Source organism: Ailuropoda melanoleuca, unplaced genomic scaffold (assembly GCF_002007445.2).
Source record: "Ailuropoda melanoleuca isolate Jingjing unplaced genomic scaffold, ASM200744v2 unplaced-scaffold620, whole genome shotgun sequence".
Lineage (NCBI taxonomy): Eukaryota > Metazoa > Chordata > Mammalia > Carnivora > Ursidae > Ailuropoda > Ailuropoda melanoleuca.
In genome coordinates, this window is record NW_023236059.1 from 13675 (window position 1) to 38889 (window position 25215).

General features: G+C 48.8%; 1 protein-coding gene across 1 annotated transcript in view; it reads right to left on the reverse strand.

Moving 5' to 3' along the window:
* The window catches only part of LOC100478466 (von Willebrand factor A domain-containing protein 5B1), a 32070-nt gene extending 10449 nt beyond the window's left edge, over window positions 1-21621 (reverse strand). The window contains exons 1-11 of the mRNA XM_034652532.1: window positions 21552-21621; window positions 20809-20933; window positions 16916-17092; window positions 12511-12621; window positions 10630-10832; window positions 10053-10167; window positions 8427-8612; window positions 6012-6201; window positions 4941-5131; window positions 921-1122; window positions 131-442 (exon numbers count right to left, since the gene is read on the reverse strand). Coding sequence (XP_034508423.1) covers window positions 131-442; window positions 921-1122; window positions 4941-5131; window positions 6012-6201; window positions 8427-8612; window positions 10053-10167; window positions 10630-10832; window positions 12511-12621; window positions 16916-17092; window positions 20809-20933; window positions 21552-21621 — 1882 coding nt within the window. The remainder of the gene's footprint in view (window positions 1-130; window positions 443-920; window positions 1123-4940; window positions 5132-6011; window positions 6202-8426; window positions 8613-10052; window positions 10168-10629; window positions 10833-12510; window positions 12622-16915; window positions 17093-20808; window positions 20934-21551) is intronic.
* Between the last annotated feature and the right edge of the window lie 3594 nt (window positions 21622-25215).

The window sequence follows — 25215 nt, forward strand, 5'->3', positions numbered from 1 at the left end:
GGGTAGTTGGGGGCATTGGGTGGGGCTGTGAAGGAGGGGGCGGGGCCCGGAAGTGGGGAGGGGGCATGGGGCGGGGCTGTGAGGAGGGGCTCCCGGAGGCGGTCAGGGGCGCGCAGACGACGGAGCTCACCTGGCTCGATCTCGCCCTCGCGCTCCGCCAGCTGTTCGAAGTCGCGGATGATGGCGCGGGCCGCCAGGTGGTGGAAGGTCTCGCTCCACAGGTCGGCGTCGTGTGCTCCCGGCTCCGGCCCGGGGGGCCCCAGCTCAAAGGTCACTTCCCACTGCAAACGTTGGCTGTCGCGCAAGCCCTTGACCACGGCCTTGCCCAGCACTGGGCCTGGGGTGGGGGGCCTGCCCGGATTGATCCGCTCCTCGGACTCTGCCGGGGGCTCCCAGTCCGAGGACGTCTCGGTCTTGAAGGCGGAAGGGTGATGGGACGGCTCTGCGGGTAGAGGGACAACCAGGCGGTGCTCTGAGCTGGGGCACAGAGGGTCAGCCCTTAGGGACGTCATTCCTCCCTAGGGCGCAGACATCGCCAAGAAAGTACAGTCTTCTTCCCCCCACCCTCCACCTCTTGGAACACAGACTCCTTCCCTAGGACAGTTGGATGGCAGGGTCCTGTCCCCAAAATGGAGTACTCCAGGAATCCAGTTCCTGAGGTGGCCAGATAGGGTGGGGTGGGGACACTTGGGCAGCCACAGGGACATCTGGAAGCCTCGCTGCAAACCCAAGGGCCAGGGTGATGGGGGTGGGTGGGATTGGTGAGGTTCTCTGGCAGGGATGGGCAACAGCCTATCCTTCCCCGCAAGGGCACAGACAAAGGCATTTGCCCTCAGTCCTATCATCTGAAGCCGGGTTAGGGCTACAGGCAAGAATTCCTCCCTGTCCCCGGTCAGATCCTAAACCCTGTAGGCACTTACCCAGTTCCCCTGGGCTACGGCTGTCTGAGGCAGGCTTCAGGCTAGACCCAAGATCCGGCTCTTTCATGGGGCTCCAGGTTTGGGTCTCCTGGCCAGAGGGCAGGCTAGGCTGGCAGCCTTGGGGCAGCAGAGAAGGCCTGCGGGCTCCCGGGCTCCGGAGTTTGGGGCCCTGGCTCAGGTCCAGACCACTGTTTAGCAAGGGCTAGAGGAGTGTAAGAGGGAGGGGAGGAGACTGAGCTGGTGGCTGCCCCTTCCCTCCACCCCTAGCCACAGCTTTCCCTGGGCACCCCCAGGTCATTCTGCTGTACCGGAGGATGCATAACCTACTTTCCACTACCCATGACAAACATCAACACAAATAATCCCAAAGCATGGATAAAGTCCAAACCATGGAAAACCATGGAAAATCACATACCATGGATAATATTCTAAACCCACTCTTTTTTGCCATAAAGTTTAAAACTTTGTGTGTATGTTGGAAGGAGGCTAAAATTATCAGCCTTTTCCTTATGTCTTCTCATATGTCATGCTTAAAAGGTCTTTCCCACTCAAAAAAAAATTCTAGAATTTTTATGATTTATTTTTGTTTGCTTAAATCTTTGACTCGCATGAAATTTATTTTGGTGTAAAGAGATAGGAACCAGGCTTTTTCTGGATTTTCTGAGTAGTACAGATCTCAACACCATTTATTAAATATGGTTCATTCATTGAGTTTCTAAGGTTTATCAATTCCCTGCCTTTATCCTATCAAAGCTCTCATGTACATGGGTTTTATTTCTGGACTTTCTCTCTGTGTTGTGTATTTCATCTGTCTATTCTTGTGCTGGTACAAAAAAACACCAAAAGGCAAGGGATAAACTGGGAAATATATCTGCAACACACATGACAAAGATCATTTTCAAGAAAAAGCTCTTATAAATCACTGGGGCGGGGGGCAGAAGTAGACTGTGGGTTCAGGGCATCTATAGGCAATTCACAGAAAAAGTATCCAATAAACCCATGAAAAAATGCTCTGCCACATGGGCATTGCTCTAAATTAAAAGAAGTTATATGATTTTTCCCCCCATCTTCCAGACTGGCAAATATTTAAACATTTGATGATACCCTTTGCAGCCAATGGGGAGACAGGGTCTCTCTCGTGAACGTTGATGGGAATATGAACTTGATGCACACCTGTGGGAGGACACTTAAGCAGTGTGTTATCAACATTAAATGTGCACGTGCTCCTTTGACCCAATGATTCCATTTTTAGAAGTGGACGTGCTCAAGGATGCGAATACCCATGTGCACGTACTGTAGATTTGTCGCAGTGTTTTTGTAAAAGTGACTCTCTGGACACTCTCAAAGTGCACATCGATAGGGACTGACAGACAAGTTGTGGTAGACCCATGCAATGGAACACTACACAGCAAACACCGTAATGAGTCAGATTTCTTCATACTGCTGTGGGAAGATGTCCAAGGTCAAACATATTTTTAAACAAGTAAATTGTAGCCATTCTGTATTTTGATTGTGGAGCTAGTTACATGACTATGCACTTGGCAAAACTCACAGAACTGTTCACCAAAAAGAGGAATTTTACTGAATATCAAAAAAAAAAAAGAAAAAGAAAAAGAAAAAAGACATTAAAAGAGTAAATTGGAGGGGCGCCTAGGTGGCACAGCGGTTAAGCGTCTGCCTTCAGCCCAGGGCGTGATCCCGGCGTTCTGGGATCGAGCCCCACATCAGGCTCTTCCGCTATGAGCCTGCTTCTTCCTCTCCCACTCCCCCTACTTGTGTTCCCTCTCTCGCTGGCTGTCTCTATCTCTGTCAAATAAATAAATAAAATCTTTAAAAAAAAAGAGTAAATTGGAGATTTACTTTTGGATTTTGGAGATATCCAATAATAATTGGCTATAATTGGAGATTTACAATGTGATTTTATTCAAAACATGTATGTTTATTGTGTGTGTGTGTGTGTATGTGTGTGTGTGTGTAGTATTTCTGGAAGGAAACACTGAAAATCAGTGGGCTTGGGCACAGGGGAGGGGTAATTTTATTTTTACTTTATACCTGCCTGAATTGTGTGAAGGTTTTTACTGCAAATTCGGAGTATGTATTACTTCTGTAATTAAAGAATATTAAATAATTAAAAATGAATTTTGTGCCTCTGGGAGCACATATGGTTGGTAGGGGGAGGGGATGGGGGGGCGCAAAGGCACTTGCAAGGCGAAACAGGAAGAGTGCCTCTCAGGTTTTTAGGTCAACAGTTAACCATTGAGGCTTTCTCATCTCTATCAAATATTTACTGGGAAGAGGATTGTTCTTCTCCATTAGATGGGGGCTCCTTAGGTCAGGGGCTGGGGGTCCTCCTTCCTGTCTCCTCTGGGCCTGTGGTCCTGGAGATGGTACAAGGGTGTGGAAGAAGAAAGGGACTGGTCACTGGTAGGACGGCCTCGGTAGGAGCTGGTATCCAGCCAGGGCTGCTGGGTTCCAAGGGGTCCTTAATCCCCATCTCCCACCAGAGGCTGGGATTCCCCTCACCCCTGCCCCACCATCACAACCACACTGAGAAACAGACGCTGCTACAGTTTCTATGGCAACGGATTAGTCTAAGATTCAGCCCTTCACCCAGCCAGAGGCTGCAGGGAGGGCGAATGTGCGTGTGTGTGTGTGTGTGCACACGCACGCATGTGTGTGTGTTTGTACAAGTGTGTTGGGGAGAATCAGACCGGAGAAGAAGCCAAGCAGGCGATCAGGGAGACATGAGCAAAGATGGGCCAGAAGCAAGCAGGAGAGGACAGATGCTAAGCTGCCCAGAGCTCTCACCAAAGAGAGTGGCATTTAAAGGACACCTACTGTATACCAGGGGTGCACCAGGTACTTCATCTCCTATCAGCCATTGCCTACAAGTCTTCCACTTAGAGTTGGCTCCCAGTCAATACCTGCTGACGGCAGTTAGCTCAATCAGCTGTGCAAACTGCTCTCCCCGTTTCATAGATGGGGAAGTTGGGGCTCAGAGAGGGTAAGCAACATGTTTGAGGAGCAGAGTCCACCCGACTCCAAGGTCAGTGTCTTCCAACCGCATCAAATGATCCCTGGCTAAGCACAGAGAAGGGCCTACAGGGACAAGGGGACAATGTCTCTGTCCTTGGGGAGTGTCAGAGCTTATGGAGAGGAGAGGTGGGGAGGGCTAGTGGTGGTGGGTGGGAGGGGGAGAGTGAAAGGCTGCTTTTATGGAACCATGACTCACAATGACAAAGCTACACGAAGCCCATTCTTAAGAAAGTGGATAAAGTATGCAGGTAATAACAAACACCACTCTAGTTTGGGACAGTGTTTCTCGATCTGGTGATTTTACCCTCTTCCCCAGGGGAATTTGGTAATGAGTGCAGACAGCTTTGGTTATCATGGTCGAAGGTGGTATTCAGTTGATAGAAGCCAGGGCTCCTGCCAAACAGGACACAGCCTCTTCAACAAAGAATTATCGTGTCAATAGTGCTGAGGCTGAGAAACTCCAGTCTAGCTGAACTGTGGGGACTGGTCCTGTTCTGGCTCTAACTCTGAGATGATCTCTGCCCTGAGTGAATGCTGGGATTCGCAGAAGGTGCAGTGTGATGGAGGAGGGAAGTGGGGGCTTTGCAGGCAGAGGGTCCTGGGTTGCAATCCCCTGACTGGCTATGTGACCCTGGATAAGTCTCTTGACCTTTTTGGCCCTCAATTTCCACATCTATACAGAGCGGGGGTGGCCAGCTCCCCCACTCCTTCCTCTCACAGGAGTGCTAGCTATAAAATCAAATGAGTGTAGATGGGGCTGCTCCTTGCCAGCTGGGAAGTGTACAGAGAATGGGTGATGTCGCTGAATACTGGGTACCATTATTAGAAAGCGGCTCAGGCAGATGAAGATCCAGAGAAACGAGGAAGAAGACACTCATTCTGCAGGAGAAGTAGTGGACCGTCTCCATCCTTGTGGCCGAAGCAGGAGACAGCTCTCTCCCCATCTATGATCTCCCCCAACTCCAACCTGCCCTGCTCAGGTACCTGCAAATCAATCTGCCACCACGGGGCATCTGTGCTCGTCTGGTTGGTGAGGTCCTGCAGCTTGGCTTTCCGAAGTGGGTATCTCCTGGCAAGCACTGTGGGATCGCTGGCTGTGGGGGCCCTTGGGGAGGGCTTGTGGTTGGTGATCTGGTTGGTGCTATATGCTCGCCGTCTCTGGGAGAAGTCTAGACCTGGATAGGGTGGTGACAGGGGAGCCGTCAGGGTGGAGAACAGCAGAGGGGTAGGGGGGAGGCTTGGATGCTCCTTTCCTGCTTGGAAACTTCTTGCATTATCCACTGCTTGCCTGCTGAAATATTTGCAGATATCTCAGCTCCCCTGGTGTTCAAAGCCTTAGGTAAACTGGTCCTAATCCATCTACCCAGCTACTGTCCTTTCTGCTCCTTTTTCAATGTACTGTGTGCTCCAAGCATACCAGATGAGTAATCAATTGTATATGTGTTTTCTAGGTGTCACATTTTTATGTCTTTGCTCAGCCAGTTTCTGCTGCCTGGAATCTCCTGTCTCTTCCCACTTCTAAGAATCTGTGTCCTCATTATGTCTCTGTTGATATCTTCTATCAATGTGTCTTTTCTTGGGACCCCCCCACACAGGTTATTAAACTTTGCTGTGGTCCCTGTCACTCGGCTTCTATCAAAGTTAGAGCCAACTGTCTCTCTTCCACTAGGCAGAGAGCTTCTGAGGGACAAGAGTCCATGTTTGCATCCTCTTTGCTCCCTGTGCTGTGTTCAGTACTTAGCCTTAGTAGGTGATCCAATAAATGCCCTATGAATGGAAATTAGCACCATATAGAGGCTTTGGATGCAAACAGCTCTAGACCTGTCTGTACCCTCCCTCTTTGAGGTTTCCTGAGCTTAGCCAAATTGCTTAAAGCTTCCAAGCCTCAGTTTCATCACCGGTAAAATCGGTGGAATAGGACCCATCTCCACAGCTGCTAACTCTTCAGTGAGATGGTTTGTATAGAGGGCTCAGCACATAGTAAGTGCTCAGTAAAATGTAGCAATCATGGCCTCCCTGGAAGAGAGAGCGAAGCACGAGGAGTAGCAGACAAACCAGGATTAGTGGTGGCATCTCCGGTGGATGGCTGCACATCTTTGGGCTGCCTCAGGTTGAAGTGAGCCCCCACACTCTTGGCACAGTTTCTGCTGTCTGGGCTGGGCCCCTCATCCTGGGAATGGTAGAAGACGGAACTGGAACTGCTGGAGCCCTGAGAGTGTAGCATGCTGTATCGTCTCCTCTTGTCCTGGAGGGAGGGAGAGAAGAGAGGGCTGGGAGTGGATGGCAGAAAGAACCTCTGGAGGGCAGCCAGGGCTGTGACAGGGGGTGGTGGACGTTCCATTTTTGAAGATCTGGAGAAACAGGCAAGCTTTTTGCTTGTTTGAGTCATTTAGGCAGACTTCTGTGTAAGAGATGGTGAATGGAACTGACTTCATAACATTTATATTGTTTATATTTTTAATTATCTTCTTTATTTAAAACATTTTTAAATATAATTCTAAATGCCACGGCTGTCTCCAAGTAGGTAACCGGAATTAACAAAATGAGCCATCTGCTCTTCCATTCCATTCTCTATGATCTAAACATATATATAAAACATAAGGGCTTTGGGGGTGATTTGTATTTTATGAGAACTGGACTATATTACTTACATGGATCAGTATCTTGAATTTCACACTTAAAACATTTTGGAAATCCTGATTATCAACTATTCTTTTTAACTTTCGACTGCATGATTTTCTACCACTCCTCATTTTTAAGCATCTGCGTTGCGGCCCTTCATTTTTGCACTATAAAAAATTGCTGCAGTGAATCTTTGGACGTAAATCCATTACGTCACTTTTATTTCTAGGTGTTAGAGTCTTAGGAAAGATTTCTGGGCTGAAAAGTTAGGTATTTCTAATTTCATTAGTTATTTCTAGATTGCTTTCCAGGTGGGCAAGTCATTTTTACACCACAATAGGCAAGGGTACCCTTCCCCAGCAGCCCTGCTAGTACCAGGAGAAAACTTTGCCAGTCTCGTGGATAAGGAAAGGAGAAGGCATTTATTTGATGATCCTTTCTAGTGGTAGGGTCCGTTGATCATCTGCTGCCTCCCAGACCTCCAGGAAGGGTCTAGACTGTTCAAAGACTGACCAACATACTGTTTAGTGTCTTCTCCCTGCATTTGAACGCCCCACTCTCCATAACATATTAACCATTATCCTGACCATGATTCTTAGGAGATTGTATAACATCCTAAAAGCTGGAAGTAATCACACACAATTCTCACTTCCCTTGCAAGATTGAAAGCACCATTAACACAGAGCCCACATTCCTGTTTGGAAAGTTTATTAGATCTGGGGAGGGGCCACCCAGTTTAGACGACCACGTGCCATCCAGTTTGCCATAGTCCCCACCACTCCTCTTGCCTCTCTATGGACTCCAGGATAAATGCTACCCTTCATGGCGTTTTCCCCTTTTATTTTTAGAAATCCATTTCATTCATTTTATACCTGCTCAGTCCCTCTAGGCAATGAGTTGGTGACTCCTGCTTAAAAATAAAACAAGATGACAAATCCTTCAAGCAGGAATGGAGAGACTCACTAAAGAGGAGGGATGGGGAAATTTCAGGCAATCCCCCACATTCTAGCATGAATTCCACCTTTCTTTCAGAAGTTCCTCACTTTTATCTCACTTCTGTCACCACATACAAGAGAATGATCCGTGTAAGTAAAACACAAACTCATCGGAGGAGACATGAATTGAATAGAGCTTTTGGGGAAAGAAACCTGAGTTCAGTTGTTCTGAACTGAGTTGTTTGTCAAAATCACTTTGGGGAGATTATGTCAAATACAGGTTCCTGGGCCTTACCCTCAAAGACTTATTCAGCAGACCTGGGTTGGAGCTTGGGTTCTGCATTTTATTTTTTTATTATAATTTTTTAAATTAAATTTAATTTTATTTAAATTCAATTAATTAACATATAGCATATTATTAGTTTCAGAGGTAGAGTTCAGTGACTCTGCATTTTATTTTTTTTATTTTTTAAAAAGGTTTATTTATTTATTTGAGAGAGAGAGAGAGCTGGGGGAGGTGCTGATGGGGAAAGAATCCTGAGGCAGAATCCCTTCTGAGCACAGAGCTCCACGTGGGACTCAATCTCAGGACCCTGAGATCAAGACCTGAGCCGAAATCAAGAGTTGGCCACTTAACCAACTGAGCCACCAGGCGTCCCTTGGGATCTGCATTTTAAACACATTCCCCCGGTTTTTCTGCTGTAGGGGATCTTCAGAACCACGTATTGCAACGATAGCATTTACCCAAGAAGTGTCACCATGACCACAGGCCCATGGCCTGGCAACCAGACCCCACAACTGTGAACCTAGATCCGATTAGTTCCTAGCGGCCACCAATAGTCTTTCCAGCTAAGGATGGTTCTGTGGGCAAGGTTCTGGAGCCACGGAGTTCTAGAATGTCTAAGATACTTACAGATCTGGGATGGGAGATGTATAAAGAGGCATCACACACAATGCCATATCCCACCAGCCGCTCTCCAGGGAAGAGGGAGCTGGTGCTCACAGGCGAGATCAGGACCTCAGTGGTCTCGGGGAAGACCCACTCCACAGTTACATCACTCAGGACTGGGGCCATGGCCTTCTTCAGGGATTTGATCATCTGTTGGGCAGGGTTAGAACACAGGTTGGGGGCACGTGTGAGCAGGGGCATGCACAGATGAGGAGCACAAAGACCATGTGGGTATGAGCCTGGGGGTGTGTGAGCAGAGAAGAAGACACAATAGGCCTTGGGTGGCTTGTCCAGCAATGAACAGGCCTCTGAGCTTCTTAGACTATTAGAATGTCAGGGTTGGAGCAGATCTTGCTTCTCTAAGCTTGGCATTTTATAATGAGGAGATCTAAGACCCAGAGTAAGGTTGAGACAAGCCTGGGGCCCAAAGAAAGTTTGTGTCAAAGCATGGACTGGATAGTGATCTTGAGCAAGTTAATTTGCCTTTCTGGGCCTCAGTTTCCTTTTCCGGTAAAGTGAGTTAGTAATTTTCAACTCTCAATGTAGTTGGGAGGATTAGCTGAGATACTGGACTTGAAGTCGCTGCCGCATCATAGGTGTTCAGTAAATGATAGCTGTGGTTTTGCATCACTTAGGCTGATTTCTTCAAACATACTGCAAAGCTGGAGAAAAATGATTTGGGGATTATGGCAGCCATAAGGGTGCACTCCCAGATGCCCCTTGGGGGAAGACTGTGACCTTTTGCTGCAAGGAATGCAATTAGGTGATAGTCTCCAGATGCAATGTCCCAGCTTTCCAGCCAAGACCACACCTCTCTCTGGAAGACCCCTGACAACAACTGAGCACAGCAGGGATACTAGTGCCTGTCATTTCAGCCCAATTTGACGACCTAGTGGGTAATCTTTGCTCCAGAGCTCCTTGTTGCGTTGGCTAAGACCTTGCCAGGCTTGCAGTATGAAGCTCTCCCTGCTCAATCCTGCTTCCCTCTTTCCCTTTCATGGGTATGCATGTGCATTATGGGCTGAACAGTTCTCCTTCCTGGTTCTTCCTCTTTTTTCTTTCACAGACATTATTCCCCAATGAACCTCTTGTAGTTATGAGCTTCTTAAATCCTGCTCTGTCTCTGCTTCCTGGAGGATCTGGACTGACCCAAGGATTTTCTAAGAGTTGGGTTATTTGTGCCAACTGTGCAGAAAATGGAGAGATGACTATAATCTTGATCTCTGGGTCCTTTAGATGCTTCTGAGCCACCATTTGTCATCATCAGGAATGTGGCCAGGAATGACCCCCAACACAACTCTGTATCCGTAGAGGCAGTGACTCTTTCAGAAGCCCCAGTTCTGCCCAGCCAGTGGATGGAGCATGTGATCCAGTGGCTGGAGACCAGTGAATCTAGTGTCCTCTACTAACTCCAGGAGTTGCCTGCTCTGTGGCCACTACCTCTCTGATTCTCACTGGGGTGTATTGTGGCCTAGTGGGGAGCTCAGACTTGGGTGAAATGAAATCCCAGCTCTACCACTGAGTTGCTGTATGACCAGTCTGGGCCTCTGAGGTACCAGCACCAGAAGAGACTGAGCCCCTCTTGCCTACCTTGGGTTGGAGCCGCTCCCCCTCCACCAGAAACTCAGCACTGCCCTTGGACACAGTTGCCAGCCCTCGCACCAGTCTGTGGCAGACGTTGGGTCCAATTCCAAAGCTATAGCACCTGAGGGAAGGGGAGGAGAGAGGCTGCTACTTCCCATCCTCTGTGTTCTCTTTGTCCCTTTGGTGGGGAAAGGGACAGAGCATGATCCAGCAGAGCTATCTGAGAGCTGACCCTAGCTTCAGGCAGAGGGTGAGGGAGAAGGCAGACAGCCATCAGTGGGCACTCACATTCACAATAGCACATAAACTCCCAGCCCAGGACAGAGTCAAAGCAGCAGGAAGGACTTCCACCTAGGCTGCCCTTTGGGATCTATCTGCAGAGGTGTGGTTATCTTATCCCACCTGAACTCTTGAAGGAAAAAGGCGAACGTTAAAGTCAACTACACCACCCTGGAGACAAAGCACTGTAGGAACTGGAGTTCTCGCCTTTCCTTCTGGCATTTTCTATGATGTCCTACTTCCAGCACCCCCAGCCCAGGGCAGCCCAGGATAACCAAGGCCTAGACCTTCAGCCTGTGCCCACCTGGTGGAGAAGGCATGGTTTCGCAGCAGTTCTAGCACCTTGCCGGTGTTGTTGACGGCACCATCTGTGATCAGGAAGAGAAGCCGCGGGTGACCTCGGTGCACTGGCTGCCGAATGATCCACTTGAGCGGGGAAAGGATGTTGGTGCCACCCATGTCAGCACGCATTCTCTGGATGTTGTCACAAGCCATGGCCACGCTCTCCTGCAGGGAAGGGCCACAGACAGGGAAGGTAGTCCCCAGGATCACCATATGGAGCTGAGACTGTAAGCCCCCTGGAGGATGAGTCCTTCATTTCCCTAGATCTTAGATCCATGGATCCATGGATCCCTTAGATCCAAGCACAGGAGGAATGGATGGCCACTCATTTGGTGTGATTCTGCCCAATAACACCCCCTACGAATGCCCTAAATGCTGTCCATGATGTGCTAACTCATCACTGTCCTTTCTTTGTTCCTCATTAAGAATATAAACACCCCTGGAAAAGGTAGCATGTCAAGACCCGATTGTTCAGCACAAATGAGTCCTTTTCTGATGAGCGAGGCAGGAGGTGTAGTGGTAAAACCACCATGCTAGAAATCTTAAAACTCAAGTTCTGGCCCACCTGTGGTGCTAAATCCCTACAGCACTTTGAGGAAATCATATGCCCAGTGTGGGCTTCAGATTCTTTTCCTCCTGGATCAACACTGTGGAACCCAACTGGCCAAGGATTCCTGGCACTGGGTGGATGTCACTGCAGCAAGGACAGATTCTCACTGGACATCAGATGTTCTGCTCCTGAGTCATGAAGATGTTCTTCCAACACCCATGCTTGGGGTAATGGCACATATCAAAAGTCTTGAAATGGATATATACCTTTTGAGCCAACAAGACTAAAGATTTATCCCAAGGGAGTCATTAAGGATGGGTGTGGAGTCTTTGCTACAAAGTTGACTGAATAGAAAAATGTGGAAGCAACTGACATGCTCAACTGTAGGGATTTAGTTCAATGGCTTCTGATTTATCCATGCAGTGAAATATCAGGCAGCCATTAAAGCCAGTAAAGCCATGGAAATATGCTTATGATAGGCTGTTGTGTTAGAAAGTAGGTTACAGAATGGTATGGCAGGTCTAATCCTATCTTTATTAAAAAAGGGTGTAAATGCATAGAATAAAGTCTGGAGGGATTTATACTGAGCTTGTAATGGTGGTCTTCTTTTTTTTTTCTGATGTGATCATGGGAGACATTTTAATTTTTCTTTTTGATTATCCAGATTTAAAAATTGTGGGACAATCAATATATATAATATTTTTGTATTTTAAAAACATATTAAGTTATTTTTCACTGAAACGTGTTCTTCCTTTCTCCCTCCCCTCCCTTACCTTCTTTCTTCCTGTTTCTAGACCTGGACAGGATATGCTCCAGTTTCAAATGTGCTGCTGGGGCCCCAGTCCTCTTGTTCTAAATTGTAGTTTGAGCCTTGTGAGTTCTATTCTTAGCCCACCTCCCCACCTATTCTCTCTGTAACCCCTTACCATTCACTGCTTTAGCTCCACCTTGTAGGAGTCTATCATTCTCTTGAAACAGAAGCTTCAGTGAGTGGCAGGCCTAGGATATATCCTCTCTCTACCCCTTCCCTGCACCCCCTCTCTGTGCACACCCATACTTTGCTCAAAATAGTCCTTATTTTAAAGAGGAGGGATGTCAGAAGATGAGATGTCAGCAAATGGCCTACTCAGAGACAGCCTCTCTAGTTCTCTGCTGTGGGCATCATTGAGTTTCCACAGGGCAGGGGGAGCAGCTCCTGAGGCAGGCCTCAGGGTCACCTGCACTTTCTTTTTCTTCTTTTCCTCTGCTCCTCATCACCCACCCATTCCAGACCCAACCCTGCCCCCTCCTTACCTCACTGTAGGTCTGACTGGAAGGGAAGAGGGTCTTAAATGTGGATCCAAACCCAATGACATTGAAGAGGCAGGCTGGCATGAGGCTCTTAAGAGCCACCAGCATGGCATCCTGGCAGGCAAGAAAGGGATTTTCAGAGTTCGGGAAGGAATTACTAGCTCTGCCATCACCCAGCAGTATTCTCATCCCAGCACAGAAGCAGCCTCCAGACGGGCTTTCACCCCTCTGCCCGCACCCAACAGTGCCTTCTCCCTCAGATCAAGAAATTTGCTGACAGCGACCAGAATCCGGACCAAAGCCATCGTCATAAAACTTCTCATCTGTGTAGCAAGTCTGACTTCTCAAAGCCTTTCTATTATGCTTGTCAGCTCCATTTCACCTCCTGCTGACCCTGAGAGGTAGGAAGAGCAGGGAGCATCCACTCCCTTCTGCAAAAATGAAATCTACGTCCAAGGGAGGCATGTGGTTGGGTCCAGGGGACACTGTGGGTGGAAAAGACTTTCATCCAGGCCCTTCTGCATCCAACGCTCCTTACTTATGGTTAACTCGGGACAAGTCTCTAAGGGGCAGTCTCTTCAGCTCATATTTGTTAAATGCGCAGGAGATATTTTATATGCATTACTTCACGTAATCCTTACCATGACGCTTTAGGCAGGCACAATATGATCCTCATTTTATACAAGAGAAAACTGAGGCACAGAGGGGTGCAATGACTCATTGGTGAGCATTCTGAGAGTAGTAGAGCCATCACTCAGATGTGTGTCACTGTGCCTCCAAAGTCTGGGAACATTACAGAGTCCTAACTGACGTAACTATGCAACACCAGGAGCCCTTGATGAGGACTGTTGAAATAAATAATCACAAGGAGGAAAGGTGGAGGAGATGGCAGGAGGGATGATGATGATGATGATGGCGGCAGCACAGAGCAACAGTAAATCTCAAGCAATCACTATGTGCCAAGCCCTGTGCTAAGCACTTGCTATTAACTATCTCATTTCATCTCTATAACATGTATTATAGCACAGTGGGTTTAAAATCTCACTTTTACCATTACTAACTTGACCTTGGACGAGTTAGGTCACTCCTTGGGACCTCAGCTTGGCACGTAGTAAACATTCAGTAAATGGTTACTGTCACCAGTCCAATGAGAAACATATTAATAGCAACCCCTCTGTTTTACAGAGAAGGAAACTGAGGTTCAGGGTGGTTAAGAGGTTGCACTGGATCACAAAACCTAAGAACAGGACAGCTTTTAAAACAGAGCTCCGAGGGGCGCCTGGGTGGCACAGCGGTTAAGCGTCTGCCTTCGGCTCAGGGCGTGATCCCAGCGTTCGGGGATCGAGCCCCACATCAGGCTCCTCCACTATGAGCCTGCTTCTTCCTCTCCCACTCCCCCTGATTGTGTTCCCTCTCTCGCTGGCTGTCTCTATCTCTGTTGAATAAATAAATAAAATCTTAAAAAAAAAAACATAGCTCCGAGATCATTATTCATGTTGGCTCTCTGCCCTGGCACAGAGCCCGGGAATGAGGGGCTCTCCCTCATCCCTGAGTAGTTTATCGATGGCACCCCAGGGATCTCAGCATGACTTCGGAGAGACAAACTGTGTTCCAGAATCGAGAGGGAAGCAGTTAGTTGCAACTGGATCTTGGGAACTTCCGCAGCCTACAGCCTTGCAGGATCCACAGACCTGCAGCCCCTCTCTCATCCCCCTCTGTAAACATCAAACATTAATGTCAATGTTCCCTCATCTCTTCTTATTGCCCACGTCAATACATTTTGTGTCTCTACAGAAGAAGTCAATATCTCCTTATTTTTTCATTAGCCGCAAATGTCTATTCCTGCTAGTGGGAGACTCTGCTGATCCATAAAGATTGTCTCTGCTCACACCTGTTAGAATTTTTAAAGCCATGTTTTTGGTAGCCAGGGGCAGCTGGAGAGTGAGACCAGCTGCAGGAAATTAAATTGGCTGAACTTTCCCCCTTGGTGTGGCTATTCAGATTTCTCTCTCCCACCTTCCTAAGCCTAGTTTTTCCCAAAACGGTCTACCTAATGGGCTGCAATTAATGACTCAAGCAAACCGCCTATGGCCTCATTGCCAGTGGGGAAAGGAGTGTGTGCCCTGCGTAATTTCGGCACCTTTCTCTCAAAGGGGGCATGTGTAGCAGAATGGATTGTGCCAGGGCAAAGCCATTTGTGAAGGAATGACCTTGAGCTCAGTGAGCCGAACTGGAAAAGCAAGCAGAAGAGACGCCAAAGGGGAAAGGCACTGAGAGGGGAGCCAGATGAAGTTATTGTCTGAAAATTCTGGAAGGTAAAGGTTGGAAAGGTCTTCAGTTCAGGAAATGGATTTCCATTCATAAACTAGTTCCATTTATCTGGTAGTAACAGCCTGGAACCCAGAGATGACAAGGATATAGAGAATGAGTCCAGGCTCATCCTGAGAAAAAAATGCCATGGTCAATTATTGATGTCTGTCTGGCCTTGGGAGAGGGAAACAAAGGGACATGTGACATATGTTTGCTCTCCCTGAATTAATTTTTCCTTCTCACTTTACAGAAAGGATAACTGAATCCCAGAGCTGAGAGTCAACTTGTCCAAAGCCACATAGCAAGCCAGTGGCAGAATGATCCCCAAACCCAGGCATTGCTCTTTCTACTAAGCCATGGAGCAGAAATGACAATCAGAGAAGAGAGTTTTTCTCAGTAGAAGAGTATTATCATTCCCTATCAACAGGGTAGGGAAAATGAGCACTGATCCAAGATAGGGAAGGCTTTGATTTCCTCATTAGATCTGTGATGCTGGGGAAAACAGCCTCTTGGAGACTCAGTTTCCTTACTGGGAAAATGGATTAAACGCTCTCTAAGAGACATCATAAGATCCCATGGTACTTGAGAGTAACTGAAGAGATGTCTTACACATTGATAGAGCTATGGAATAAAATACACATGGCCACACAGGCGGGCAGTGTGCTTAAGCAGGACTATGGACAGCTCCCTGTCTGATTCTTGCCTTTGATAGACGGCAGAGTTCGGGAGAAGGTGACAACCAGTCCCACACCTCAGTGTCAAGAAGCTTCAAATGGGAACTTTGGTCTCATACATGATTGCTCAGTCATACGTCCAATCCTAGCAAGCCCGAGGAGATAGCTGGTATCACAGATCCCACCCAAACCCTCCCCTCCTTGCCAGTCCTGTTGCCCTGGAAACAAGAGTTTGCTCCAGGGACAAACTAGGGGGAGGGATGAAATTTCAGGTGACAGCAGAGCCTTCTCTCTTCTTTTTCCCACATCCTTCATTTCCTTGAACTATGCGCCTTTACCCAGTTCAATAAACAGCGACTGGGGGCTTTTTATGCCGTAAGTACAGAGCCAGGCTCCACGGGGAGAGATAGATGAGAAAGATCTGGTCCTTTCCCTTAATGAGTTCATAACTCCAAAAGAGGAGACACACATCTACACGATCAAAAATACAAAGAAGAGCTAGCTAATGCCATAATCAAGGTGAATAATCTCCTGAGGGAGATGAAACACTTCTGGATACATGGGGAGGAAGGTTTATCACTCTTCTGTGCTCCTTCAGAACTTCCCACTGCAATGAGGCCATGCTCCCAGCTATGGCTGGTTAGCAGGGTTGCCCCTTCACTTGACTGTGAGCTCCTGGAGGGCAGGACTTATGTTTACAACCTGCTGTCTTTCCACATGGCCAAGCACAGGGCTTTGCACATATCAGGCACTTGAAAAAAAAAATGAACCAAATATTTTCTACTAAGATTATACACTCTTTAAGGCCATGTGCAATGAATCTCTAATGTCAGGTGGTAGGAACAGAGACAGGAGTTTCATCTTAGACCACACCAGCTGTGTGACCTTGGGGAGGTTACCGAAATTTTCAGGATTGGCTTTCCCATGTGGAAAATGGTGACAATAGGGCCAACGTCATAGAATTATTGTCTGGATTAATCACCAAGGTGTGCATTAAGTGGCTAGGGTTGTATCTGATACATAGTAAGCTTCAGCAAATGTTGGTTCCTTCCTCTCTTTTCTGGGCCCCTCGTCACTCAGAACCTAGTGAGGTGTTTCAGCCAGAGCAGGCCCTCAGCAAAGGTTTGCAGAGTGCCAAGGAAAGCTCTAGAGGACTTCATCCCTTGGACTATAATTCTACCTCCATTCACACCCCTTCAAAGCTTTATGTTGGGAACAAGTTGAGTTTGGGTGTCTGTGTTCAAACTGATTTTTAAAAGTTAAGTTGTTCCTTGTAGTCATGGGTAGTCATTGAGGAAAGTAGTTCAGGTGTGGAAGGAGGGCTGCTTGGAACACAAGAGTACTGAGGAAGCTGGTTTGGGGGAGCACAGATGATCTACCCTGGAGCCCTAAGTCCCCAGGGACGGGGGTCCTCATACAGGTACCTTGACACGGTGAATGTTGGTCCCACTCATGCTGCCGCTCCGGTCAATGAGGAAGATGAACTCCCCATGGGTCTTTCTCAGGTTCGGCTGGACCGACTGGAGGTCAGGGCAGAAGTTGAGCATGATGACCGAATGGTGGGGAATGTCCTTGTGGAGGCGTTTCCGGATGATTTCTGTCTGGAGGAGAAAGGAAAACTCTCTCACTTTGGGCATTCCAGGGGTCCAGAGCTGCTCCTCGGGGCTCACGCTGTTCCCCCGTTCCTCACCAGGCTTTGCCAAGATCCCACTCACGCTCTGCACGGGACAGTCCCAGGTTGTCTGCACCTGGCTCTTCTGTGTGCTAGACTTTCACAGTTGCATGGACTTCAGAGGCAGAAAGACCGGGATTTAAATCCCAGCTCTCACCATCCTGCCCTGTAATCTTGGGCAAGTCCCTCCTCTGGGTCTGTTTCTTTATTTATAAAATGGGGAAATGATGTCCCCTTCTCAGGACGGTTAGGGGATGACCCTAGGCAGGAAGCCTCCACACAGGTGCTGGCTCTCAGCTGGAAAGCATCTCTCTGGCTTTCACCTCCAGGGTCTAAGCCACTCTCCAGCTCAGCTGTCCTGGGTTTACTGATTCTGATTCTCTCTCTCTGCTCACTTCCTACTCTTCTTCAGATTTTCCCTCTTCAGGATACCTGCCCCCATCTTTAGGGTGGACTGATGAGTGCTTATTTCCTCATGCATGGCATGAAGACAATGGTGCCTATTTCACCGAGTTCTATGATTGATTCAGTGTCATGCTTGTGAAGCCTGCTGCCTGGCACAGAGCAGCCATCTCCAAACAGGAGCCACCGTCACTACACCCTCTGGGGTTTAACTTAGAGCCCCATGCAGAGATGGGCTCCTAAATGTTAAAGGGAGGACAGGATCGTAGGTCTTTATCTTTGTGTGTGTGTGTGTGTGTGTGTGTGTGTTTTGTTTTCTTTTTTTGCTGGCCCTGGCATGCTGCTGCTGAACGTGGCTTCCGGATGCACCCACGCACGCTGAGCCAAATCTCATTTCCTCCGCCCTCATGCTGCCCCCCCTTTGCACCCCGACTTCCTCTCTCTCTTTGTCTGACTGTGTCTGTGTCGCTGGGTCTCTGTGTCTGTTTCTCTGTCCTTATTGGAGCCCCTTCCTCAACTCAATCGATGACATCATCGTGCACGCAGGTGTTCAAACCCAAGACCTAGGGGTTGTCCTGGGTTCCTCTCTGTCCTCACCCCATACATCTACTGTTCAGCAAAGGGTCGTCATTTCTGCAGCTAAGATGTTTCTGAACGTGTCTTCGGCTCTCTGTCCTCACTGCCACCACCCCAGTGCAGGACAGTATTATCTATTGTCTGGACCCTGAGGGGCCTCTTTCTGCCACTTTTATCTCCCTGCACGTCATTCTTTTTTTTTTTTTTAATTTCATTTATTTACGAGAGAGAGAGAGCGCGCGCGCATGAGCAGGGAGAGGGGCAGAGGAAGAGGGACAAGCAGTCTCTCCGCTGAGCAGGGAGCCAGAGGTGGGGCTGGATCCCAGGACCCCAAGAGCATGACCTGAGCCAAAGTCAGATGCTTAACCGACCGAGCCACCCAGGCACCCCTCCTTGTGGTCTCTTCTACATAGGGCAGGGAGTGTGACCATTCTTGTCATCTGTTGTTTAAACAATAGCTTCCCCTCATCTAGCATCATGGTACGAGGCCCCCTGATGCCTGACCCATGCCTCTCTGTTCACCCCATCTTTGCCCGCTCTGCTCCCAGCATTTCAGCAACACCGGCCACCTGTTTCCTGAACGTGTCACCATGTCCTGCTTCTGGTTCTGAGCACGGTCTTCTGTTCTTCACCATTCACCAGGTCTCATTCTCAGACAGGCTTTCTCTAAACCCCGGGCTAACCAGCACCCACACTTATCACTCGTTATCATATTATCTTGCTTTATTTCCTTCATGGTCCCCAGCCCTCTTCACACTGATCTTGCTCATTCATTTACTTCTTGTCTGTGCTAGAATGTAAGCTTCATGAGAACAAGGATGTGTCATTTTTAGCGTTGTCTCCCCACTGCCTAGAAAAGAGCCTGACATCTACTGGGGACACAGTGTTTGTTGAAAGAATAAATGAGACGACTGCCACTGATGCCACTGACCTATGTGTGCATCTCTGGGGGTTCCCCCCCCCAGTCTTTCTGTCTCTACTTGTCTCTGCTTCTCTCTGCATCTCTGTCTCTGGTACATGGTGTCTTCCTCTGTGTCATTTGCTGCCTGTTTGCTAAATCACAGCTTTTGACAGCATGTCATACCCACTCTTCCTGATCGATGTTCACCCTCTGGAGGTCTGCCTCCCTCCTTGGTGAGGGATCGTGCTCCCCCCCCCACCTTGGAGCTCCTTTGCCAAAGGCCACTGCCCAGCCCGGCTCTCTGGAAGACAGAGCCTTAGGCAGCAAAAGCCACGTCTGCTGGTGAAAGGAGCCCCTTCTGGGAACCTGATTTTTGCCTCTCAGAGAGGATTCTCCAATGTCTCCTCTGGTTGCCCTTATCCAATTACAATAAACTCATCACCTCTTAGCAGCTTTGAGTGATCCCTAGCATCCTGGAGCTCACGAGAATACAGGGTATTTGCATAACCGACCCAAGGTGGCAAATTCTCATTTGCTTCGGCAGTCCCAGAGCTAATTGGTAGGTGTTGGCAGGCAGGGGAGCCAGCCCCAGGCCTTGGAGCCCCACTGCCTCCACCGTTGCCTACATGCTATAGATCTCACAGCTCAGGGCCACTTCCACTCTGAGAATCTGGCCCCAGCCTCTTCTCCCAATGACTCATCTGGGGGAGAAGGCCCCTCTGGGAAGGCAGGTGTTTCCAGTGGGGACCCTAACATGGAATGATATGGGCCGTGAGCTACTGACCCTTTCCCTTTGCCCCCCTCCCACCCCCCACCAGGCCTCCAGGGATGTCTAACAATGGGGATGACATGAGTAGGAAACGGTCTACACATTCCCATACCTCCCCCCTCTGCCATAGTCCTCTGCCAGTCAGGGAGGGGCTCTTAAATCCAGCAAAGCTGCCCCCAGGATCGACTCTTAAGTCCTTAGCCTCACGTCGACCAAAGCCAACTCCCAAGAGAACGATCTTTCCCTCCTCCCAGCTCACCAGTTCTTTTTGGGTGCTAAACCTCAATGTTCTCATCTAAAAAGGGGAGACCAAAAAAAGAAGTGTGCCATCGTTCTTAAACCTGACTTGGCATTCAGGGCCCGGCTTGGTGTGCAAGACCATGAGCAGGAAACTCTGCTGGTATAACTTAGAGCCAGGGTCCCGGCCTTGTACCAGCCTTCCCCAGCCCACCCCTCTGTGGAGGCCTCCTCATACTGGCACTTCATGGGGGGGGGTTGGGCCGAGAAAGGGTCTTCTTCAGGCTTTCTCTGCTCTGCCTTTATTCTTTACATAATAGCAGCAAGGATCTCAGAGGAAGGATGAGCAGGAGACCCATTCAGCAGGTGGGAAAAGAAGGGCCCAGGGGTAAAGATGGGGCTGGGAGGGCACCTGCCTGTAGGGTCCTGGAGGCCCTGTGGGATGGAGTAACCTAGAGAAGACCAAGGTTGTTTTTGCCACCTGCCTAGAATGTCACCTGGCTTAGGCCCCTTGGTGGCACCAGGAGAAGGTGGCCTGGCAGGAGGTGGGAGGACAGGGTACCTGCTGCATCTGGCTGTCCATCTTCCCAGCGGCGCCCCAGCCCGCTGAGGGAAACAGGGATGAGGATCTGCCACCATCTTGCTGTGGGAGTGACCCGGTGAGCCACCCCCTTCCCCTGCTTGGTATCCTTGTTGGTCCAGTGGTGGCCAAGTGTCACCCCCCTTCTGCCACCACAGACTCGGTCCCAGCCACCCTCACCTGTCTCTCTGCCCTGCTGTCCTTCTTCATCCCTTTAATGAACTCCGTTCTTCCTTTCAAGTGCTGCTCAAACTCTCCCAGGGTCATGTCCCCTTTCTCCATCAGGACGTGTGGCATGTGGGGCTCTGCAGAGATGAGATCAGCTCTTGGCACTTGTCCGAATGTGAGGACAATACCAGAGAATTCACGGTGGGGAGGACTCCTGATTGGAAGAGGGGGATAGAATCCCTGACTGCCTGCCGTGGTGTGGGGCCATGGGAGACTCCTTAGCCGGGAGGCAGGAGAGCCTAGTGGCCTCGGATAACTCACTGTCTCTCTCTGGGCCTCAGTTTACCCATCTGTAAAACGGGAGAGAGACCGGGCTCTGATCTTTTCAGATCCTGACATTTCGTGAATCCTGAAAGAGATAAAGAGATAAAAGAGTTGCTCTCTGAGTGTTCGGAGCTGGGAGGGTCTCATTGAGCTTAGGATTTCAGAGGTCATCTGCTCAGCTTCCCTGAAGGCAATGCACCCCAATGGGTGAATGAGACCCTGGGGCCTCTGGAGCTAGAATCCAGGCACTCAGCTTTGCCAGCTGGATTCATGTTTCCAGGAGCCACGTAGCTGGTCTCCTCTCTCTGCCACATGCCCCTACGCTCTCCCCGGCCGGGCCACTGGACAAGGGGCCGCGTGTCTGTGCCCCACGGGATCAGCATCTCGTCCCTCCCACAGGCGTCCTAGGGGCCCCGCCTGGTGCACAGTACCGCTGGGGTGGATGAGAATCTCCACGGACCGGTCGNACTGCTTTAGCTCCACCTTGTAGGAGTCTATCATTCTCTTGAAACAGAAGCTTCAGTGAGTGGCAGGCCTAGGATATATCCTCTCTCTACCCCTTCCCTGCACCCCCTCTCTGTGCACACCCATACTTTGCTCAAAATAGTCCTTATTTTAAAGAGGAGGGATGTCAGAAGATGAGATGTCAGCAAATGGCCTACTCAGAGACAGCCTCTCTAGTTCTCTGCTGTGGGCATCATTGAGTTTCCACAGGGCAGGGGGAGCAGCTCCTGAGGCAGGCCTCANAGCCCAGGGCGTGATCCCGGCTTTATGGGATCGAGCCCCACATCAGGCTCCTCTGCTGGGAGCCTGCTTCTTCCTNGCTTGGCACGTAGTAAACATTCAGTAAATGGTTACTGTCACCAGTCCAATGAGAAACATATTAATAGCAACCCCTCTGTTTTACAGAGAAGGAAACTGAGGTTCAGGGTGGTTAAGAGGTTGCACTGGATCACAAAACCTAAGAACAGGACAGCTTTTAAAACAGAGCTCCGAGGGGCGCCTGGGTGGCACAGCGGTTAAGCGTCTGCCTTCGGCTCAGGGCGTGATCCCAGCGTTCTGGGATCGAGCCCCACATCAGGCTCCTCCACTATGAGCCTGCTTCTTCCTCTCCCACTCCCCCTGATTGTGTTCCCTCTCTCGCTGGCTGTCTCTATCTCTGTTGAATAAATAAATAAAATCTTAAAAAAAAAAACATAGCTCCGAGGTCATTATTCATGTTGGCTCTCTGCCCTGGCACAGAGCCCGGGAATGAGGGGCTCTCCCTCATCCCTGAGTAGTTTATCGANGCTCCGAGATCATTATTCATGTTGGCTCTCTGCCCTGGCACAGAGCCCGGGAATGAGGGGCTCTCCCTCATCCCTGAGTAGTTTATCGATGGCACCCCAGGGATCTCAGCATGACTTCGGAGAGACAAACTGTGCTCCAGAATCGAGAGGGAAGCAGTTAGTTGCAACTGGATCTTGGGAACTTCCGCAGCCTACAGCCTTGCAGGATCCACAGACCTGCAGCCCCTCTCTCATCCCCCTCTGTAAACATCAAACATTAATGTCAATGTTCCCTCATCTCTTCTTATTGCCCACGTCAATACATTTTGTGTCTCTACAGAAGAAGTCAATATCTCCTTATTTTTTCATTAGCCGCAAATGTCTATTCCTGCTAGTGGGAGACTCTGCTGATCCATAAAGATTGTCTCTGCTCACACCTGTTAGAATTTTTAAAGCCATGTTTTTGGTAGCCAGGGGCAGCTGGAGAGTGAGACCAGCTGCAGGAAATTAAATTGGCTGAACTTTCCCCCTTGGTGTGGCTATTCAGATTTCTCTCTCCCACCTTCCTAAGCCTAGTTTTTCCCAAAACGGTCTACCTAATGGGCTGCAATTAATGACTCAAGCAAACCGCCTATGGCCTCATTGCCAGTGGGGAAAGGAGTGTGTGCCCTGCGTAATTTCGGCACCTTTCTCTCAAAGGGGGCATGTGTAGCAGAATGGATTGTGCCAGGGCAAAGCCATTTGTGAAGGAATGACCTTGAGCTCAGTGAGCCGAACTGGAAAAGCAAGCAGAAGAGACGCCAAAGGGGAAAGGCACTGAGAGGGGAGCCAGATGAAGTTATTGTCTGAAAATTCTGGAAGGTAAAGGTTGGAAAGGTCTTCAGTTCAGGAAATGGATTTCCATTCATAAACTAGTTCCATTTATCTGGTAGTAACAGCCTGGAACCCAGAGATGACAAGGATATAGAGAATGAGTCCAGGCTCATCCTGAGAAAAAAATGCCATGGTCAATTATTGATGTCTGTCTGGCCTTGGGAGAGGGAAACAAAGGGACATGTGACATATGTTTGCCCTCCCTGAATTAATTTTTCCTTCTCACTTTACAGAAAGGATAACTGAATCCCAGAGCTGAGAGTCAACTTGTCCAAAGCCACATAGCAAGCCAGTGGCAGAATGATCCCCAAACCCAGGCATTGCTCTTTCTACTAAGCCATGGAGCAGAAATGACAATCAGAGAAGAGAGTTTTTCTCAGTAGAAGAGTATTATCATTCCCTATCAACAGGGTAGGGAAAATGAGCACTGATCCAAGATAGGGAAGGCTTTGATTTCCTCATTAGATCTGTGATGCTGGGGAAAACAGCCTCTTGGAGACTCAGTTTCCTTACTGGGAAAATGGATTAAACGCTCTCTAAGAGACATCATAAGATCCCATGGTACTTGAGAGTAACTGAAGAGATGTCTTACACATTGATAGAGCTATGGAATAAAATACACATGGCCACACAGGCGGGCAGTGTGCTTAAGCAGGACTATGGACAGCTCCCTGTCTGATTCTTGCCTTTGATAGACGGCAGAGTTCGGGAGAAGGTGACAACCAGTCCCACACCTCAGTGTCAAGAAGCTTCAAATGGGAACTTTGGTCTCATACATGATTGCTCAGTCATACGTCCAATCCTAGCAAGCCCGAGGAGATAGCTGGTATCACAGATCCCACCCAAACCCTCCCCTCCTTGCCAGTCCTGTTGCCCTGGAAACAAGAGTTTGCTCCAGGGACAAACTAGGGGGAGGGATGAAATTTCAGGTGACAGCAGAGCCTTCTCTCTTCTTTTTCCCACATCCTTCATTTCCTTGAACTATGCGCCTTTACCCAGTTCAATAAACAGCGACTGGGGGCTTTTTATGCGTAAGTACAGAGCCAGGCTCCACGGGGAGAGATAGATGAGAAAGATCTGGTCCTTTCCCTTAATGAGTTCATAACTCCAAAAGAGGAGACACACATCTACACGATCAAAAATACAAAGAAGAGCTAGCTAATGCCATAATCAAGGTGAATAATCTCCTGAGGGAGATGAAACACTTCTGGATACATGGGGAGGAAGGTTTATCACTCTTCTGTGCTCCTTCAGAACTTCCCACTGCAATGAGGCCATGCTCCCAGCTATGGCTGGTTAGCAGGGTTGCCCCTTCACTTGACTGTGAGCTCCTGGAGGGCAGGACTTATGTTTACAACCTGCTGTCTTTCCACATGGCCAAGCACAGGGCTTTGCACATATCAGGCACTTGAAAAAAAAAATGAACCAAATATTTTCTACTAAGATTATACACTCTTTAAGGCCATGTGCAATGAATCTCTAATGTCAGGTGGTAGGAACAGAGACAGGAGTTTCATCTTAGACCACACCAGCTGTGTGACCTTGGGGAGGTTACCGAAATTTTCAGGATTGGCTTTCCCATGTGGAAAATGGTGACAATAGGGCCAACGTCATAGAATTATTGTCTGGATTAATCACCAAGGTGTGCATTAAGTGGCTAGGGTTGTATCTGATACATAGTAAGCTTCAGCAAATGTTGGTTCCTTCCTCTCTTTTCTGGGCCCCTCGTCACTCAGAACCTAGTGAGGTGTTTCAGCCAGAGCAGGCCCTCAGCAAAGGTTTGCAGAGTGCCAAGGAAAGCTCTAGAGGACTTCATCCCTTGGACTATAATTCTACCTCCATTCACACCCCTTCAAAGCTTTATGTTGGGAACAAGTTGAGTTTGGGTGTCTGTGTTCAAACTGATTTTTAAAAGTTAAGTTGTTCCTTGTAGTCATGGGTAGTCATTGAGGAA